This window comes from Peromyscus californicus, unplaced genomic scaffold (genome assembly GCF_007827085.1).
Source record: "Peromyscus californicus insignis strain IS unplaced genomic scaffold, ASM782708v3 Scaffold_13__1_contigs__length_99412109, whole genome shotgun sequence".
Classification (NCBI taxonomy): domain Eukaryota; kingdom Metazoa; phylum Chordata; class Mammalia; order Rodentia; family Cricetidae; genus Peromyscus; species Peromyscus californicus.
The window spans coordinates 23,420,283-23,440,346 of record NW_026294424.1 but is presented as its reverse complement, the minus strand read 5'-3'; the positions used below and the strand labels follow the sequence as shown (position 1 = coordinate 23,440,346).

The 20,064-nt window shown below is 44.5% G+C and overlaps 1 protein-coding gene and 1 long non-coding RNA gene across 3 annotated transcripts in view; one reads left to right on the top strand and one right to left on the bottom strand.

Annotated features, from left to right (window-relative positions):
* The window catches only part of LOC128108288 (uncharacterized), a 30,036-nt gene that overhangs the window by 1,029 nt on the left and 8,943 nt on the right, over positions 1-20,064 (top strand). Inside the window, exons 2-6 of one of the 2 annotated variants that reach the window (XR_008217414.1) lie at positions 10,111-10,207; positions 11,369-11,519; positions 14,611-14,763; positions 15,531-15,630; positions 19,301-19,407. This is a non-coding gene — a long non-coding RNA (uncharacterized LOC128108288). The remainder of the gene's footprint in view (positions 1-10,110; positions 10,208-11,368; positions 11,520-14,610; positions 14,764-15,530; positions 15,631-19,300; positions 19,408-20,064) is intronic. The other variant, XR_008217413.1, reaches the window with a different exon arrangement.
* On the bottom strand, positions 12,344-15,114 carry CUNH2orf74 (chromosome unknown C2orf74 homolog). The gene is made up of 4 exons (XM_052734679.1): positions 14,666-15,114; positions 14,199-14,309; positions 13,622-13,781; positions 12,344-12,655 (listed from the first exon to the last, which is right to left on the bottom strand). The coding sequence occupies exons 1-4, from the start codon at positions 14,812-14,814 to the stop codon at positions 12,482-12,484; spliced, it is 594 nt and encodes a 197-aa protein (XP_052590639.1). The 5' UTR covers positions 14,815-15,114; the 3' UTR covers positions 12,344-12,481.

The following is a 20,064-nucleotide window of genomic DNA, read 5'->3' as shown; positions in this document are numbered from 1 at the left end:
AAAATGATGGACATTTCCCAATAAGCCCTTTTAAGCCAAATGATAGCTGAATTATACATATAAGTATTGATTAGATTCCGGGATACAGAAGAGACCTATCTTCATCTGTTCAGAGAGCTATGTTTTACTTAAGTTGTGTAAGTGAGATTCCTATTCATCTTCCCCTTCACTGTTTGATTTACAGCAGACATTTTTCTATAGGCTAATCCATAATCTATTAAGATTTTAGCCTCCCCTCCTGAAAGTACAGCCAGCATATCCTTTCATCAGCTTGATACGGTACAAATTCTTATCCTAATAGTGAAATGTTTCACTAAAGCTTGTCCAGTGATTGGGCAAAACCAAAACTTACTATAAGCCACAGTCATCCTAGGGTCCCCCCTGCTAGGTAGCCTCCCTGGATCTGTGGGTTACAGTCTGATTGCCCTTTGCTTTATATCTAGTATCCACTTAAGAGTGAATATATACCATGTTTGTCCTTCTGAGTCTGGATTACCTCACTCAGGATGGCATTTTCTAGTTCTATTCATTTGCCCGCAAATTTCATGATGTCATTGTTTTTCTCTGCTGAGTAGTACTCCATTGTGTATATGTACCACATTTTCTATATCCATTCTTCAGTTGATGGGCATCTAGGTTGTTTCCAGGTTCTGGTTATTACGAATAGTGCTGCTATGAACATAGTTGAGCATGTATCTTTGTGGTATGAATCAGCGTTCCTTGGGTATAAGCCCAAGAGTGGTATGGCTGAGTCTTGAGGTAGATCAATTCCCAATTTTCTGAGAAACCGCCATACTGATTTCCACAGTGGTTGTACAAGTTTGCACTCCCACCAGCAGTGGAGGAGTGTTCCCTTTGCTCTGCATCCTCTCCAACATAGACTGTCATTAGTGTTTTTGATCATAGCCATTCTGACAGGTGTAAGTTGGTATCTCAGAGTCATTTTGATTAGAATTTCTCTGATGATTAAGGATGTTGAGCATATTCTTAAATGTCTTTCAGCCATTTGAGATTCTTCTTTTGAGAATTCTCTGTTTAGCTCTTTAGCCCATTTTTTAATTGGATTGTTCAGTATTTTGATGTCTAGTTTCTTGAGTTCTTTATATACTTTGGAGATCAGTCCTCTGTCAGATGTGGGGTTGGTGAAGATCTTTTCCCATTCTGTAGGCTGTCTTTTTGTCTTATTGACCGTGTTTTTTGCCCTATGAAAGCTTCTCAGTTTTAAGAGGTCCCATTCATTAATTGTTGCTCTCAGTGTCTGTGCTACTGGTGATATATTTAGGAAGTGATCTCCTGTGCCAATGCGTTCAAGACTAGTTCCTACATTCTCTTCTATCAAGTTCAGTGAAACTGGATTTATGTTGAGATCTTTGATCCACTTGGACTTGAGTTTTGTGCATGGTAATAGGTATGGATCATTTGCAATCTTCTACATGTTGACATCCAGTTATGCCAGCACCATTTGTTGAAGATGCTTTCTTTTTTCCATTGTATAGTTTTGGCTTCTTTGTCAAAAATCAGGTGTTCATAGGTGTGTGGGTTAATGTCAGGGTCTTCAATTCGATTCCACTGGTCCGTATGCCGGTTTTTATGCCAGTACCAAGCTGTTTTTACTACTGTAGCTCTATAGTAGAGCTTGAGGTCAGGGATAGAGATGCCTCCAGAGGTTGCTTTCTTGTACAGGATTCTTTTAGCTATCCTGGGTTTTTTGTTTTTCCATATGAAGTTGAGTATTGTTCTTTCCAAGTCTGTGAAGAATTGTCTTGGGATTTTGATGGGGATTGCACTGAATCTGTAGACTGCTTTTGGTAAGATTGCCATTTTTACTATGTTAATCCTACCTATCCATGAGCATGGAAGATCTTTCCATTTTCTGATATCTTCTTCAATTTCTTTCTTTAGAGACTTAAAGTTCTTATCATACAGGTCCTTCACTTGTTTAGTTAGTGTTACCCCAAGGTATTTTTATATTATTTGTGGCTATTGTAAAGGGTGATGTTTCTCTGATTTCTTTCTCAACCCTTTTATCAGTTGTGTAGAGGAGCACTACTGATTTTTTTTTAGTTAATCTTGTATCCCGCCACTTTACTGAAGGAGTTTATCAGCTGTAGAAGTTCCCTGGTAGAATTTTTTGGGTCACTTATGTATACTGTCATATCGTCTGCAAATAGTGAAAGTTTGACTTCTTCCTTTCCAATTTCTATTCCTTTGATTTCCTTTTGTTGTCTTATTGCTCTAGCTAGAACTTCAAGTACTATATTGAATAAATATGGGGAGAGTGGACAGCCTTGTCTTGTTCCTGGTTTTAGTGGAATCACTTTGAGTTTCTCTCCATTTAATTTGATGGTGGCTGTTGGCTTGCTGTAAATTGCCTTTATTATGTTTAGTTATGTTCCTTGTATTCCTGATCTCTCTAAGACCTTTATCATGAAGGGGTGTTGGATTTTGTCAAAAGCTTTTTCAGCATCTAATGAGATGATCGTGTGGTTTTTTTTCTTTCAGTTTGTTTATATGGTGTATTACATTGACAGCTTTTAATATGTTGAACCATCCTTGCATCCCTGGGATGAAGCCTAGTTGATCATGGTGGATATTTTTTTTGATGTGTTCTTGGATTCAGTTTGCCAATATTTTGTTGAGTATTTTTGCATCAATGTTCATGAGGGAGATTGGTCTGTAATTCTCTTTCTTTGTTGCATCTTTGTGTGGTTTGATTATCAGGGTAACTGTAGCCTCACAAAAGGAGTTTGGTAATGTTCCTTCTATTTCTATTGTGTGGAACAATTTGAAGAGTATTGGAATTAGCTCTTCTTTAAAAACCTGGTAGAATTCTGCACTGAAACCACCTGGTCCTGGGCTTTTTTTGGTTGGGAGACTTTTAATGGCTGTTTCTATTTCCTTAGGGGTTATTGGTCTATTTAAATAGTTTATCTGGTCTTGATTTAACTTTGGTGTGTGGTACCTATCCAGAAAATTGTCCAGTGTGAGATTTCTCCATCTTCTTCATGTGGGCATTTAGTGCTATGAATTTTCCTCTTAGCACTGCTTTCATAGTGTCCCATAAGTTTGGGTATGTTGTACTTTCATTTTCATGGAATTCTAGAAAATCTTTAATTTCTTTATTTCTTCCTTGACCCATTGGTGCTTCAGGTGGGCATTATTCAGTTTACATGAGATTGTAGGCTTTCTATAGTTTTTGTTGTTGAAATCTAACTTTAAGGCATGGTGGTCCGATAAAATACAGGAGGTTATTGCAATGATTTTGTATCTGTTGAGATTTGCTTTGTGACCGAGTATGTGGTCAGTTTTCAAGAAGGTTCCATGGAGTGCTGAGAAGAAGGTATATTCTTTTGTATTTGTTCTGTAGATATCTATTAAGTCCATTTGAGTCATAACATCTGTTAGGTCCCTTATTTCTCTGTTAAGCTTCTGTCTGGCAGATCTATCCAGTGGTGAGAGTGGGGTGTTAAAATCTCCCACTACTAGTGTATGGGGTTTGATGTGCGATTTAAGCTTTAGTAATGTTTCTTTTACAAATGTGGGTGCCACCGGGCAGTGGTGGCACACGCCTTTAATCCCAGCACTCAGGAGACAGAGGCAGGCAGATCTCTGTGAGTTCGAGGCCAGCCTGGTCTACAAAGTGAGTTCCAGGAAAGGCGCAAAGCTACACAGAGAAACCCTGTCTCGAAAAAACAAAAAACAAAAAACAAAAAACCAAAAAACAGAAAAACCAAATGTGGGTGCCTGTATTTGGGGCATAAATGTTCAGAATTGAGACTTCATCTTGGTGGATTTTCCCTGTGATAAATATGTAATGTCCTTCTTGATCTCTTTTGATTGATTTTAGTTTGAAGTCTATTTTATTAGATATTAGGGTAGCTATACCAGCTTGCTTCTTTTTTTTTTTCCAGCTTGCTTCTTAAGTCCATTTGATTGGAAAGCCTTTTCCCAGCCTTTTACTCTGAGGTAGTGTCTTCTTTGAAGTTGAGGTGTGTTTCTTGTATGCAGCAGAAGGATGGATCCTGTTTTTGTATCCATTCTGTTGGCCCCTGTCTTTTTATAGGTGAGTTGAGACCATTGATATTGATGGCTATTAAAGACCAGTGATTGTTAATTACTGTTATTTTTTGTGGTAATGTTGTGTTTCCCTTCTTTGGTATTTGTTGGTGTGGGATTATCTATTACCTGAGTTTTCATGGGTGTGTTTAATTTCCTTAGATTGGACTTTTCCTTCTAGTACTTTCTGTAGGGCTGGATTTGTGGATCCGTATTGTTTAAATCTGGTTTTATCATGGAATATTTTGTTTACTCCGTCTATGGTGATTGAGAGTTTTGCTGGGTATAATAGTCTGGGTTGGCATCTGTGGTCTCTTAGTATCTGCATAACATTTGTCCAGGACCTTCTAGCTTTCATAGTCTCTATTGAAAAGTCTGGTGTTGTTCTGATGAGTCTGTCTTTATATGTTACTTGGCCTTTTCCCTTTGTGGCTCTTAATATTTTTTCTTTGTTCTGTATGTTTAGTGTTTTGATTATTATCTGGCAAGGGGACTTTTTTTGGATCCAGCCTATTTGGTGTTCTGTAAGCTTCTTGTATCTTCATAGGTATTTCTTTCTTTAGGTTGGGAAAGTTTTCTTCTATGATTTTGTTGAATATATTTTCTGTGCCTTTGAGTTGGTACTCTTCTCCTTCTTCTATCCCTATTATTCTTAGGTTTGGTCTTTTCATGGTGTCCCAAATTTCCTGGATGTTTTGTGTTACGACTTTTTTGGCTTTAGTGTTTTCTTTGACTGATGAATCTATTTTCTCTATTGTGTCTTCAATGTCAGAGATTCTTTGTTCCATCTCTTGCATTCGGTTGGTTATGCTTGCATCTGTAGTTCCTGTTCGTTTAGTCAGATTTTCTATTTTAAACGAACAGGAACTACAGATGCAAGCATAACCAACCGAATGCAAGAGATGGAACAAAGTCAGATTTTCTATTTCCAGACTTCCCTCAGTTTGTGTCTTCTTTATTGTCTCTATTTCAATTTTCAAATCTTAAACTGTTTCCTTCATCTGTTTAATTGCTTTTTCTTGGATTTCTTCCAATTTTTTGTTTGTTTTTTCTTCCATTTCTTTAAGGGAATTTTTCATTTCCTCTTTAAGGGAGTTTTTCATTTCCTCTTTAAGGGCCTCTATCATCTTCTTAAAGTCATTTTTAGGATTGATTTTTTTCTGCTGCTTCTGCCTTGGTATGTTCGGGTCTTGCAGGTGTAGAATCACTAGGTTCTGATGTTGTCAAATAGATCTTTATGTTGTTGCTTGTATTTTTGCACTGGCGTCTACTCATCTCTTCCTCCACTCGGTGCAGGTGGTGTCTGTGTCTGAGGGTGCCTCTCTTGTTCCAATTGATAGTCTTGGTCCACCGGGAAGTTCTTGGTCGAATCAATGCTGTTGGGCTCTGTTTCTCCGGGAGCAGCTTAGTCTAATCGGTATTAGTGGGTTCTGTCTCAGGGAGCAGTTGTTCCCAATCTGTGCAGGGTGGGCTTATGGCTCTGGTGGTTGTTGGTGTCTCATGGGATGGTTTTCTTGGCCAGGGGGCAGGGAAAGAGGCCGATGTCCAGTCCCTGGGGCTCCAGTGGCTGTTCCCAGTTGGTGCAGGGTGGGCTTATGACTCTGGTGGTTGTTGGGTTCGCAGGGGCTAGTTTTTTTTGGCAAGGGAGCAGGGAAAGGTAGCTGCCTGGTCCCTGGGGCTCCGATGGTTGGGGCCTAGGGGGTAGAGACCTGGTCTGCCAGTCCAGAGATGGGGCCCTACCTTTTCCCAGTCAGTGTAGGGTGGGCTTATGATTCTGGTAATCTGGTTCGGTGGCTGGGTGGCTCCTTCTCTTGCGTTCTCAGGTCGTGTTTTGCTCGCTCGCCCACTCCTCAGCTGATCTTGTTTCCTCAGACTGCAGGCTGCAGGCTTCTGAAACCTCTCCCGAATGGATCTCAGCTGAACAGGTTGATCAGTAGGGTAATCTCACCAGCACTTCCAAGTTGTTAGGTTTCATGGGGTCGGCAGCTGGGCCCCGGGTCGGCCTCGGGCAGAATGCTTGGGTCCATTCCCTGATTGATTTTTTTTTTTAACTTGTAGCCCAGGCTAGCCTCCTGTTTCTACCTCCCAAACATGTACTGAGATGAACAGTTTTGAGGCACTCTGTTCAACTTAGAGGACTATATGGTAACAAATTTCCCTAACTAGCCTGGATGTCATTTATTTCTGCAAGTCCCCAACTTTAGAAAACATTAGAGATGAAAGATCCATTTTTTTTTTTGAGACAAGGTTTCCCTGTGTAACAGCCCTGGCTGTCCTGGAACTCGCTTTGTATACCAGGCTGGCCTCGAACTCACAGAGATCTGCCTGCCTCTGTCTCCCGAGTGCTGGAATTAAAGGTGTGTGCCACTGCCGCCCAGCAAAAGACCCTTTTCTTTTGCTGGTGTTTCTTCTTATTCTTTATGTGTATATGTCTGTACATGAGGAGGACAGGGGGGCATCCGATCCCTAGAGCTGGAGTGACAGGCAGTTCTGAGCTGTCTGATATGGGTGTTGGGATTCGAACTGTAAGAGCAGTATGTGTTCTTAACCACTGAGCCATCTCTGCAGCCCCACATTCTTGTCTTTGAGATAAGGTTTTTCTATGTAGCCCTATTTGTCCTGGACCTCACTCTGTAGCCCAGGCTGGCCTCGAACTCACAGAGCTCCTCCTGCCTCTGCCTCCCGAGTGCTGGGATTAAAGGCGTGCGCTGACACACTGGCTTTGCTGTCCTTCATCAGCTGTTACACTGAGCCATCTAAGGGAAGTGCCCATTCTCTGTATGTCTCCTGTGCATACGTGACGTTCACATGTAGTAGATGTGTTTTGCTTTTCTTAATTTGTCTTTTGTTATGGGGTCCATCTCAAGGAAGTATTGCCCCCGTACACACCAAGCAGCGACAGTTAAGTAATACTGGGTGGCACAGCCTTTATTTCTCTTGTGTAAAGTGGAGCACGGACAGCAAGTGTGGATGCTACGGTCATTCTGGTGTGACTTAGATCAGCACTCGGGTCGTTTGCTTTTCATCAAGAGCCAACGTGGCGTTTCCAGTTTCAGCCAGCATGCCCACATTCCAATCCACATAAAAAGAGGAAGGACGAGAAACTGTCCACCTATAGCCCATCAGACTCAGCCTCGCACGGCACAGATGCAGCCAACTGTGCCACGTGATGATGCAGGGTGTAAGGAAAAAACAGAAGGCATGTAAGCCATGTGCAGGGAATTCTGTCACCAAGAACAGTGGCTATTTGGAATAACAATATCTGGCACCCAGCCACATCTGTACTGTGAAGTTCAAGTAGTTAATACAATGAAGATCTTAGACAATCTCCAGCCATGTGGGAAGCACTTACTGAAGGCTGCTATCTGCCTTTCTGCCCATCCTCCAGCCTCTTTTACCCTCATCAAACAGAAGTCATCAAACTTTGTTTCCTAAATTGACACTTCTAACTTAGACTCCCACTAGGCCAAGGCCACGGATACCCATCAGTGGAGTCCCACTAAGCCAAGGCCACAGCTACCCATCAGTGGAGTCCCACTAAGCCAAGGCCACAGCTACCCATCAGTGGAGTCCCACTAGGCCAAGGCCACAGCTACCCATCAGTGGAGTCCCACTAAGCCAAGGCCACGGATACCCATCAGTGGAGTCCCACTAGGCCAAGGCCACAGCTACCCATCAGTGGAGTCCCACTAAGCCAAGGCCACGGATACCCATCAGTGGAGTCCCACTAAGCCACAGCCACAGATACCCATCAGTGGAGTCCCACTAGGCCACGGCCACGGATACCCATCAGTGGAGTCCCATATTTTACAGGAATGGGTCTGCTCTGGCACTTTTGTAGGCTCAGTCATTGAATAAGAAAACCCCGGAATGGAGTCAGAGGCAGGTGTGAAGTGCAGCATGGAGGTTGTACACATCCCTCAGCCACACCTCTGCCAGGAGAATGGAGAGGCACCTCTTCTTCCATGCCACCCACCACCCCGCTTTTTACATTACTGCTCCTGATAGGATACAGTAGAGGCTTCTTTAACAAGAGACTGGCATTTCACCCAGCCTCCTTGAGCAAGTTGGAAATCATTTCTTTCATGTGTGAACATCTAGGCTAGTGACTCAGGCCCAGTTGGTCCCTCAGAAACTTAATGTTGTTGCTCTGCCATTTTTGAGATATTTTAAAAAGTGACTGGGCTGGAGAGATGGCTCATTGAGATGAGGAGATGCCCAAACTGGCAAAGTGCTCACCCACCGTGCCTCCAGGAGGACCGAGTCCAGATCCCAGCACCGCCATAAAAAGGTGCACGTGGCAGCATATGTCTGTAATTTCAGTGCTGGGGGTGGGCAGAGACAGGCAGCTCCCAGAGTTCCATGGCCAGCCAGCCTAGGAGAATCGTCAAGCTCTAGGTTCAGGAACGATGCTGCCTCGAAATAAAAAGGTGTGGTGCTGGCGTGGTGGTCCACACCTTTAGTCCCAGAACTCAGAAGGCAGAGTTCTCTTCAGTCCAGTCTTTGCTGGTGCTGGGACTCTTACTGATACAATTGCTCCTCAGCAAGGCTCACAAAGGTCTAGCCTTTGCAGCCCCACATCTGGGGCTACACCAGTGTTTGTACTCTGCCCTGTGCACAGCTCAGGCTCTAGTGTTCCTAACCCGCCAGTTCCTTCCATTTACAGGGACTCTGCCTGGTGGGCATTTTTCACCCTTGTTCCCACCCAACAAGACTTTATTCAAGTATTTCTTCCTCACTGGGGCTAGAGAGATGGCTCAGCAGTTAAGAGGATCGGCTGTTCTTCCAGAAGACTGAGGTTTGATTCCCAGCACCCACATGGCAGCTCACATTAATCTATAACTCCAGTCTGTCTTTCTGGTCCCCACAGACACAGGAATGCATGTGTCACACAGACATAGATTCAAGCAAAACACCTGTACTCATAAAAGAAATAAAACTAAGAACCTTTTTTCCTCTGCAAAGCTTCCTGTCTCCTTCCCCTCTCAAATCCACACCCCCTCCACCAGCACGTGGTAGCATATCCTGGGGAAATGGCTTGCCGTGCCAGAAGGAAGACCTCAGGTGATCCTATCACCTATAGAAAAAGTCAGACATGAAACCCCTGTAATGTGGGGACAGAGCCTGGCAGATCCCGGGGGCTCTGTGGACTGCCAGCTTGTCCTCGTCAGAGCCCAACCTTCACCAGGTCCCAGTGAAAGACCCTGTTTTAAAAGACAGAAAAACAAACAAACAAACAAAGTGAAGTAGCTCTGACCCTCTACCCCACCCCCAAACCCTCTGCAATCAGGAAATCTGAGAAAATGCCTCCAGCTGTACGGCATTTTCTTTTCTTTTTTTTCCTTTTCTTTTTTTATTAAGAGATTTTCAATTCATTTTACATTCCAACCACAGATCCCCTCCCCTCCTTCCTCCCACCCCCTACCCTTCCCCCACATCCCACCCCTCATTTCCACCTTCTCCAAGGCAAGGCCTCCAGAAGGGAGGCAGCAGAGCCTGGTACACTCAGTAGAGGCAGGTCCAAGCCCCTCCCCCTGGACCAAGGCTGTGCGAGGTGTCCCACCACAGGCAGTGGGCCTAGGGATGGATCCTGATCCCACTACCAGGGGCCCCTTAAGCAGATCAAGCTACATAGCTACCTCACCTTTGCAGAGTGCCCAGTCCAGTCCCACAGAGGCGATGTAAGATGGTCTCCATGGATCCCTGCCCTGACTACTGCTTTAAACTGTTTGTCACTGTTCTACCTAAATGTGTAGAAATGTAAGCCTAGGTCTTGATGAATAGAACCTTGTGACTCCAAAATACAACCAAACCCAAGTAAAATGCAAACAGCAGCACCAAACGAATGAAATTTAATTAACGGTAAGTGCCATATGTTGTTGTTGACCACATCGCTGTTTGTGTTACAGTCCAGAGGCTGGTGGCCTTCTGGAAGCCTGTGTGCCTAGACCATAACAACTACTGATGGAACTTTCACAAAGCCTTGACTACTATAGGAAATGCTCTGACTCAGACATACCATTTAAGTATTAATTTCACTTCTGTTCTCATCAGTTTAGGATGAAGTAACCTGGTTCCATAAATGCAAAGGTGGACACAGACATCGAAACTACAAACTTGTATTGGAACACACAGCAATATAGATATGTGGGTAAGTCTGAACTCTCCCTTAAGTGGTAAATATTCCTAACAGCATCACTACAATAGTCCCAAGATGAAAGCAACACAACTGTCCATCAATGGAGGGAGGGTGAGCTAGCCCCACTGTCCATCAATGGAGGGAGGGTGAGCTAGCCCCACTGTTCATCAATGGAGGGAGGGTGAGCAGGACAACTGTCCATCAATGGATGGAGGGTGAGCTAGCCCCACTGTCCATGAATGGATGGAGGGTGAGCAGGACAACTGTCCATCAATGGAGGGAGGGTGAGTAGGACAACTGTCCATGAATGGATGGAGGGTGAGCAGGACAACTGTCCATCAATGGAGGGAGGGTGAGTAGGACAACTGTCCATGAATGGATGGAGGGTGAGCAGGACAACTGTCCATGAATGGATGGAGGGTGAGCTAGCCCCACTGTCTATCAATGGATGGAGGGTGAGCTAGCCCCACTTTCCATCAACTGATGGAGGGTGAGCTAGACCCACTGTCCATGAATGGATGGAGGGTGAGCCAGCCCCACTATCTATCAGCGGATGGCGGCTGAGCTCAGCATGGTGTATACACAAATGCAATGTCCTTCAGCTTCACAGGGAAGGTGGCAACACCTAAATCAGCTGTGAGGACCTTGTGCTAAATGACACAAGCCCGCCACAGAAGGAAACACACATACACTCTACTTGTGTTAGGTGTGTGGAATAGTCTGCTTCACGGAGATCAAGTCCTGGCACTGGGACAGGGAAGAGGGACTGGGAACTGACACTGGGGGGCAATGTTCCAGTTTTATCCGATGATTTCTGTGAATGGATGGTGATGATTGAGCAACAGTGAGCACCACTGAACAGGAAGTTACATGTGTGTTTTACCATAGTAAAAGTCAAAATTTTAGTGTCAGTTTTAGGTAAAATGTTAAAATGTTTGTTGAGAGCAGAGACTGTGAATATTTCTACACACTTCTCCTCCCAGCCCAGAACATTTAATCCGTTCTCCTACAGTGCTCCTGCCTTGCTTGGAACCCCAACAGCCACCTGCTCAGTACATCCTAGTTACCCCCCAACTCTCCCGCCAGTCGCCCTTAGCTCTAAGCAGCAAACTTTCCACACCGCCATGTCTGGGCCATGTCTTCCGTGTTCTCTTGGCTTTGCATGCTATTCAGGACCCACGTACAGCAGTCACGTGTCCGACTTCAGCAGTGCTCGCTACCATCTCCACTTCCGAAGTGTGGAGCCCCGGAGCCAGGGCTGCCAGCTGGTGTTTGCTGTTATACCCTGACACATTTCACTCACGATTACTTCAGTCCTCTGGAGGTTTGTACTGCCATATCCCACATTTGGACAACATGTTTGTATCGTTGATTAGAGATGGAGTCTTGCTGTGTTGCCTAGGCTGGTCTCACACTCAAGATTAGAGTGTGAGACTCTTCACACGCTAGACTCAAGAAATCTCAGCCGGGCGGTGGTGGCGCACGCCTTTAATCCCAGCACTCAGGAGGCAGAGCCAGGCGGATCTCTGTGAGTTCGAGGCCAGCCTGGGCTACCAAGTGAGTTCCAGGACAGGCACCAAAGCTACACAGAGAAACCCTGTCTCAAAAACTAAAAAAAAAGGTTGGGGATTTAGCTCAGTGGTAGAGCACTTGCCTAGCAAGCACAAGGCCCTGGGTTCGGTCCTCAGCTCCAGAAAAAAAGAAAAAAGAAAAGAAATCTCCTGATGTTGTCCTCCCAGGTAGTGACCCAGGCGTGTATCACTGTGCCCACAATAATTTCAAATGACAGAAATCAAGACTGGCTTAATTCTAAGGTTTGCCAAATTTAGCAGTATATTTTGTTGCTAGTAGTTTGTTTTTTGAGTCAATCTTATAATGCAGTGGTTAGTACAAGGAAAGTTCTGGATTGTTTTCAATGCACAGAGGACTCCAGACCTAGTTATCGGGGTTCCCGTGATGACATCTGATCATGAATGCCTGTGATCACAGCATCCAAAGTTGGCCTCCCAACACCCCCACACAAACACAATATTGCTGTGGTAGTCAGATGTTTAAGGACATTTATTATATCAACTTACCAAACTCAGATTTGATTTTTAAAAACGATATTCGAGCTCAGCATTTTACATAGAGTTTTTCACAGTTCACGTCTTTCTGACTAAGGTAAAATACCGTGTGTATTTGCTCTTTTCCCATCATTCTGCTGCTCTGACACGACCCAGTACCCTCAGTCAGTCCAGCACTACTCAAAGGTTACATTTCTCTCCCGGCAGCCTTTTGTGCACCTCACTTCCTCTCTTTATGTTCTCGAGCATAGCTTCGCGCTGTGGGGTAGTCATTTCCAAGATCCACAACAATTACCTCCTTAGAAAACGTCACTCCTTTTAAAGGTCTTTTTTGGCTTTCGATAACTGAAGGAGTTCTGTGGACATGCATGGGTGTTTTCTCAGCATTATCATCCTGCAATGAGAATGGGACAGACCATATAAATGCCCGACCTATGAACATAATGAGCCCATGTTTTAAAGCACTGTTAAATGTACATTTTGAACAAGAGATAGAAAAAAGCCGGGCGGTGGTGGCGCACGCCTTTAATCCCAGCACTCGGGAGGCAGAGCCAGGCGGATCTCTGTGAGTTCGAGGCCAGCCTGGACTACCAAGTGAGTTCCAGGAAAGGCGCAAAGCTACACAGAGAAACCCTGTCTCGAAAAAACCAAAAAAAAAAAAAAAAAAAGAGATAGAAAAAAGTATTTTTGAATGGCTTAGGCAGCAGTGATAATCCACCATGCCTGGCTGCCAGATTCCTACAGCTAGAGAAGCATACACTGATGTGGCCTAATAGTATTTGATGGCATGTAGTCAAAGCTGAGAGCAATATGGCCCAGCATTCTGTCTTGGATAGGGTGTGGAGGCATGGCGGGAGCTCACGAAAGTTCTGGAAGGGATTGAGTGCCAATGTCAAGGACTGTAACAAGAACAGAGGGCTTGTCCTGGACTCAGCAGCAGTGGAAAAATAGACACGCATCTCAGTTTTTCATGTGACATGAAGTTTAGATCCTAGATAACTCACAGGGGCTTTTATAGCTCTAGATCCCAGGAATCTAAAAAAAACAAAAGGAAGGGAAAATATTAAGAAAAACAGGAACATAATAATTGAAAGATGGCCAAGCGGTGGTGGCACACGCCTTTAATCCCAGCACTCGGGAGGCAGAGGCAGGTGGACTCTGTGAGTTTGAGGCCAGCCTGGTCTACAGAGTGAGTTTCAGGACAGCCAGGGCAACACAGAGAAACCCTGTCAAAAAAAAAAAAAAAGAATAAAAAGGAAAAGCCTCCAGCTTGGCAAGACGATACCATATCTATTATTATCCCTACATGGGTGACTCTCTCCTCAAACCTAAACAGCCCCCCGAGCAGAACACACGTCACCTCGTAGGTGGCTTCTTGAGCATTCACAGCCTCTAATGTCTGTCTGTTTCTGTCATCTCCTTCGATGTTCTCTCCTAAGGGCGTGGCTTCCTTACTCTGTCTTTGGACAAGAATACCAGGTCTCATTGGCATGTCCATGTTTACAAAGTGCAGTAGGACCCTGGGAAAATCATTAACAGTTTTTAAAAATTCATGCATCTTAGTCAACATTACCACATGTAAAAATGGCTAGCATATCCAGACTTACTTTGTTTTGGGGTGTGTGTGTGTGTGTGTGTGTGTGTGTGTGTGTGTGTGTGTGTGTGTGTGCGCTTATCTGACTGGATGTGTACAGAGGTCAGAGGTTGTTAGCTGTCATCTGGATGTCATTTCTTCACCTTGTTTTTTAAGACAGCCACTGAACCTAAGGCTCACAGCTCCTCTAGGCTGGCTGGGATCTCCTGTCTCTGCCCTCAGTTGGGGTTACAGATGTTGCTGTCACACTTGGCTTTTTGTGGGGGTGCTGAGGAGCCAAACTCAGGCTGTCACGCCTCAGCAGCAAGCCATCTTCCCACTGAGCCCTGGCCTCACTACTCACTTGTCATCATCTTCGGGTTTGTTCTCTGCATTGGCAGCCAAACAGTCTTCCCCTTCGTTTTCATCAGAGCAAGGGAGCTTCCCCGGCTCATCAGTGTTCTTGCCTCTGAAACTAAAAATAACAAGTAAAACTTCAAAAAAGAAGAGTCTAAGGTGCAGGATGGGACTTTTACCAGGGAACTGGCACTTTTAAAACCCGGAAGTGGAAGAAGTAGCCATTGCTTATTCCATTTTATTTGGGTCTTTGAAACAGGGTCTCTCATAGCCTAGGTCGATCTTGAAGTCTCTATGTTGTGATATAGAACAACTTTGAATCACTAATCCTGCTTCCACCTCCCAATTCCGGGATCACAGGTGTGTACCGCCTGCTTGTCTTCCTTGTTCTTTTTACAGTGATTTTGTGTTATTTCTAGATACTTGTGCTACTGTGACTTGAAGCCTAACCCGGTCATCAACATGGGTGTGTACCATTTATATAAAAACACCGCCAGCAAAAAGAGGATACAGAGGAAGCAAATGAGAAGGATGATGAAGAACGTGATTGCCGTGGTCTCAAAGGCCATAGGGTTCGTTTTCAAAATCTCGTCCATCCTGTAATCCTCATTTTGTCCAAACATTCTTTCCTGGCCCAGTTTGAATGCAGATTTCTTGTTATTTACGTTTTCTAGAAACAGAAGAATAAAAGACTGTTTTCTTTGTTGACCCTCTGCTCGGGGGGCTTCATAGAGGATGGCTGGCTTGTTTTGGTGGAGGCGACTCACGTTGCCTAATTTTTCTTCATAAAGGCAGTAAGGGGCTGCGGTGGCCAGAGGGGAGACTAAGATGGGATACTCTGCTCACTCAGCTCACATCCCCTCACCCCAAAATTGCCAAAACCCAAAGGAGAGAAGACTTGGAGCAGCTGGAGGCGGACCCAGCTCTCCATTCTTCTCTCCTCAGTGACATCACAGAACCATGGAACTGTTGAGCTGGAGACCATGATCTGGAGGCAGGAAGGCCACTAACCTGTGGTCTGTGCATTACAGCTGTTCTCTGAGGCGTGGGGTGGCGCTCACTCGGCGCTGTCTTGGCCATTTTTTTAGACCAGGATTTTCCAGATTCCCGCTTTCTTCTCCCAACTTAACCCTCATTGACTGCTCTTTTTGTGGATGTGTTCAACCAACCCACCTTCTTATACAAATCCCCTATAGATTTTTTTTAGATTTTCTTATAAAAATCCTTCTCTATAGGGGATTTTTATAGGAAAAATCCTGTGTATCCTTAAGGACTTTTCTCCTTAAGAGAATGTAATGGCCTATGTTACTTATCCCATCTCACTGTGCTGGCCTCCTAGACTCACAGCCAGATACTGTGAAGGCCACAGCTCAAGGAAGCAGGAATAGAACAAGATGCTAAGTCAGAAGACGAACGCAGCCTGACCCAACCAGGTAGAGGTGAGTGATGCCCATGGTAGGGACCGTAAGGGTAGAGCTGGATTTTCCTATATGAAAGCAATTTGAGTGTAACAATACTGGTCATGGTAGCACAGGCCTGCAATCCTAATCCAGCAATTGGGGTGATGGGGGCTGAGGCGGGGGGATTATGGTTTTTTTGTTTTTGTTTTTGTTTTTTGGTTTTTTTTTTTTTTTTTGGTTTTTCAAGACAGGGTTTCTCTGTGTAGCTTTGCAACTTTCCTGGATCTCGCTCTGTAGACCAGGCTGGCCTCGAACTCACTGAGATCCGCCTGGCTCTGCCTCCCGAGTGCTGGGATTACAGGCGTGCGCCACCACCACCCCGGCCAAGGATTATGTTTAAAATAGCACATATTAAAACCCTGTTGTAGAGCCGGGCGGTGGTGGCGCACGCCTGTAATCCCAGCACTCGGGAGGCAGAGGCAGGTGGATCTCTGTGAGTTCGAGGCCAGCCTGGTCTACAGAGCTAGTCCAGGACAGGCTCCAAAGCTGCAGAGAAACCCTGTCTCAAAAAAACCACCCTGTTGTAAAGCAAAGAAGGAAGTCGCAGATACAGCCAACTGTAGCTACAGAGGTTGAGGTGAGTCTGGCTGGGGGACTGGTCCACTTGGTGTTATTACTTCAGACCACACATGGATAGTATGTTGTGGACAGAGATGAGTTCCTTACAGCTCTGGAAGGTAGAAGCTTGAGGCAGGTTAGAGCCGGGCACCTTTCTTCTACCCGGTGCCTTGCCTCGTACTCCCTGAGGAAGGAACATTCTATGCAGTGTACTCCATGTCTGTGTAGCAGAGCACAGACTCTTCCACAAACCCTTATTTGTGACAGTTTAACCCACACGGGCTCTGCTGAACACCATCCAAAGACCCCAGCACTGCTGCACAGGGGACAGTGTCTAAGGTGAATTTTGGAGGGGACACCTTCATATCACGGAAGAGGTCTTTGACTGGACTAGAGCAGCAGTGTCTCCTTCAGAAATCAGGGACTTTCACCTCTTCATCTTTGGATAGTGTGTGTGTGTGTGTGTGTGTGTATGTGTGTGTGTAGGGGGGTGGAGGCCAATTTTGCACAACTTGAGGACATTGGTACCACTCCTAAGAGTCAGGACAATGACTGGAGGACTCTTCCAGTCCACACTCCTACATGAAGGCACATAGCTTATACCAACCACACTTCCTGTTCCATGTGGCTGTGAGACCTGGAATCTGCTCCTGTCTTCTACACATAAAGGCTGCTTCTGAGGAGAGAGAAATAATTTGTTTTGATCTACTAATGGCCATAAAGGTATATACATATGCAAACCCCAAACAGTGTCCCTGACACTGGCACTCTGTGTGGACCACCACGCCTCATGGTGAAGGGGGTGGGCCATGTTCAGGCCTGAGTGTGAGTGTGAGCTACAAAGCAGTTCAGAGGGAGGTTCACTTCTGCGAGCAGCTCCTGTTTCCAGGATCATCAACACAGACAGGGCTGAGGCAGACAGGGTACCGTCATGCCTGGGAGCTGATAAGCCTTCCCTTAAGGCCTTTCACTGAATGTAATGTGGAGATCCATGACGTAAATTTGTATGTACTGTCAATATAGTTCTGGAAAACTGGGAGATACCCAAATTTGATTTTTGAATCCTATTTTAAACACATCAGACAAGGCTCAGTGAGGCTACGGTCACCCAGAGGTGTCTCTCCAGAGCCTAGCCAAATATGCCTGCTTCAAAACTTATTCAGTGCAGAATATTACAGCCAATTCAGCAAAAATACAGAAGGACTGTAAGGGAGCACTTGGCTGGAGGGATGCCCAGTGTTGAGAGCACTGGTTGCTCTTTTCAGAGGACTGGAGTTTGGTTTCCAGCACCTACATCAGGCAGCTCACACTCACCTATAACTCCAGCTCCAGGGCATCCCACTGCCTCTTCTGCACCCACATTAACACACACACACATACATACATGTAAGACAATAAAATAGGATTAAAAAAAGAGAATAGCATAAAACTTTATGCTAAAAAATTGGCTAACTTGGATGAAATAAGAAAATTCCAAGAACACAAAAGCTGTTGTGTCTAAATCATGAAGAATCAGAAAATCTGGATAAATCTACAGTAAGACTAAATCAGCAACCGAAAACTTCCCCACAAAAGAGGGTCTAATGACATGGCTTCACTTGGGAATTCTACCTAATCCTCCTCAAAGCATTCCATAAGAATCAGAGAGGGTAGATTCTGTGAGACTGACAGTACCCTGTGTTCTGTATGGAGGATGAACTACAACGGTCACACTTTCTTCTTTGAATGAGTGAGCGTATTAATTTCATAGCAAGTAAAATTACAAGAAAAAAAATAGCACAAAGCACGTAGAAATAGTAGATAGACCATAAGACATCATCAAAATGGGCACTTACAACATCAATCATGCTGGAGTCCTGGGCAGAGCAGAGTTCTCACCATGGAAAGCTGAGACTTCCTGTTCTCATGTAGACAGTTTAATACCAAGAGATAAACAATAGTCATACCTGACAGAAATGATTTTCCTTCTAGCTGTTCTCAGGGGTGTGATGTTTTCAATACCTGTGGAAACCCCCTCAGGTGCCTGCCCTGAGGAGATTTCTCCCAGAGTCCTGGGGAGGATGCTACAAGTAGCAGGGATACTAATCTGAGGGATATCAAATGAATCTACTTACATGAAACTCTTTAGTCCATTCATTTTATTCTTCTAAGACAAAATTCTGTCTACACAGCTTCAATTCTGTTCTCATACTTAGCTCCTCTCTGCCCTTCTCCTCCTGTCCTCTCATAGTTCTAAGTTCTTTCCATCTCGTTCTCATCTTCGTCTTCATTCCAGTCTCCATCTTTGTTCCTTCCTCTCCTCTTCCCAATGACTGGTCTCCATACACCTATAGTCAGCAAATCTCTGCCCCTCCACTTTCTCTATCGGGGTAAGTCTGCTCTGGGGCTGGGAAACCTGCATCATAGCTTGAATGCACCTGGTAAGAAAAAAGCCCTTTTGTTCTGAGCTAATTGTTGGAGGGGAACTCTGGGGGTGCCACTTGGCCAGAGGAAGAAAGTAGGGTCTGAGCTTAATTTGCACAATAAGCAAAGCTTTATACTTAACATCTGCCTTGTCCGCCTGGCCTAGGTGGTGTCTCCATATGGATATTTACCTTAATTTAGGAGGCCAGCAGGTGGTCTGGAAAGCTTACTCTGTCTGCTGTTTGTCCTTGGATGTTAGCTGGGTATCTCAGATCAAATGTTTTTGTCCCAAGCTGGCCCTGGCTTTGGATGCTTGCTAAAGAAGATAATTGCAGAAAGCAGACATCTGGTTCTAATGCTGAAAAGCCCAGAAGCAGGAAGCCTTGCCCCCGTGACTGTGTCCAAATACCTTGATTGTATATGCCCAAGGAATGATCACTCCACACTCTTTAGAAGTTCTTAGGAAAAGAATCAATTGTGGAAGCTATGATAGTATACATGAAATTCATAACAGAAAACAGCTGACATATTAAAAAGCTAAATAATACCAAGCCTCAGCTTCCTCTGGAAAAATTCTTGACTCTTCCAGGTAATAAATAGCTTTGCCGTAGTCAGCTGAATTCCTACTTCATATTTCTGTGGCCTTTAGCAAATAACCCCTAGCTACGTTCCTTTCTCTCTGCCACAGAGTTAGTGGTCCAGCCTGCCTTACAGAGAGTCTTGGAGGACATTCGAAATAAACATGCTGGAGTCCAGGAGAAGAGGGTCTTCCTTAATCCCAGAGCCCCCTTCTTGGTAAGCACATGACAATTTACTAATGTAATTTATATTGTATTCAGCCCTTAAATTGTTCATGTTTTGTTATAGAACATTAAAAATATCTATTAGGTTGTTTTATAACCAATTTTAAAAGATTTTTTTTTTTTTTAGTTTTTACTATTTTGTGTATGTGTATAGCCCAGAGGAGTTGGATCCCCTAAAGTTGGAGTTACAAGTGGTTGTGGGCTGCCTGATATAGGTGCCAAGAATTGAACTCTAGTCTTTTATATGCGAGTGTTTGTCTGCATGTAAGTGTGTGCTTCACATGCATGCAGTACCCACAGAGGCCAGAAGAGGGCATCAGGTCCCCTGACACTGGCATTATAGAGGTTGTGAGCTGCCTGATATGTGTGCTGGGAACTGAACCCAGTTCCTCTGGAAGAGCAGCAAGTGCTCTTAACTGCTAAGCCATCTCTCTAGCACCTTTGTTAAAACAAAACAAAACAAAACAAAAAACAAAAAAACTTAGAACTATAATTAGCATGAAGACAAAAGGTAGATTGATTAAAGCAAGACTGAGTTTTCTGCCGAGGCTTTGTTATTGTTAGTGCCTCCTCCTTTATCTTTTCTGGTTAGCTAGGCTACTGTATCAGCTGCAGGACCCTGCCCCTTCAGTCTCTTTGATCTGTTTTA

Excerpts from the sequence above, each read along its gene's own strand:
- CUNH2orf74 (XM_052734679.1), bottom strand. The coding sequence starts at position 14,814 with ATGTTTGGACAAAATGAGGATTACAGGATGGACGAGATTTTGAAAACG. Across the intron at positions 13,782-14,198 it reads AAACCCGAAGATGATGACAA|GGTCCTACTGCACTTTGTAA; the intron begins GTGAGTAGTGAG and ends TGATTTTCCCAG. Across the intron at positions 12,656-13,621 it reads CTCAAGAAGCCACCTACGAG|GATGATAATGCTGAGAAAAC; the intron begins GTGACGTGTGTT and ends TTCTCATTGCAG.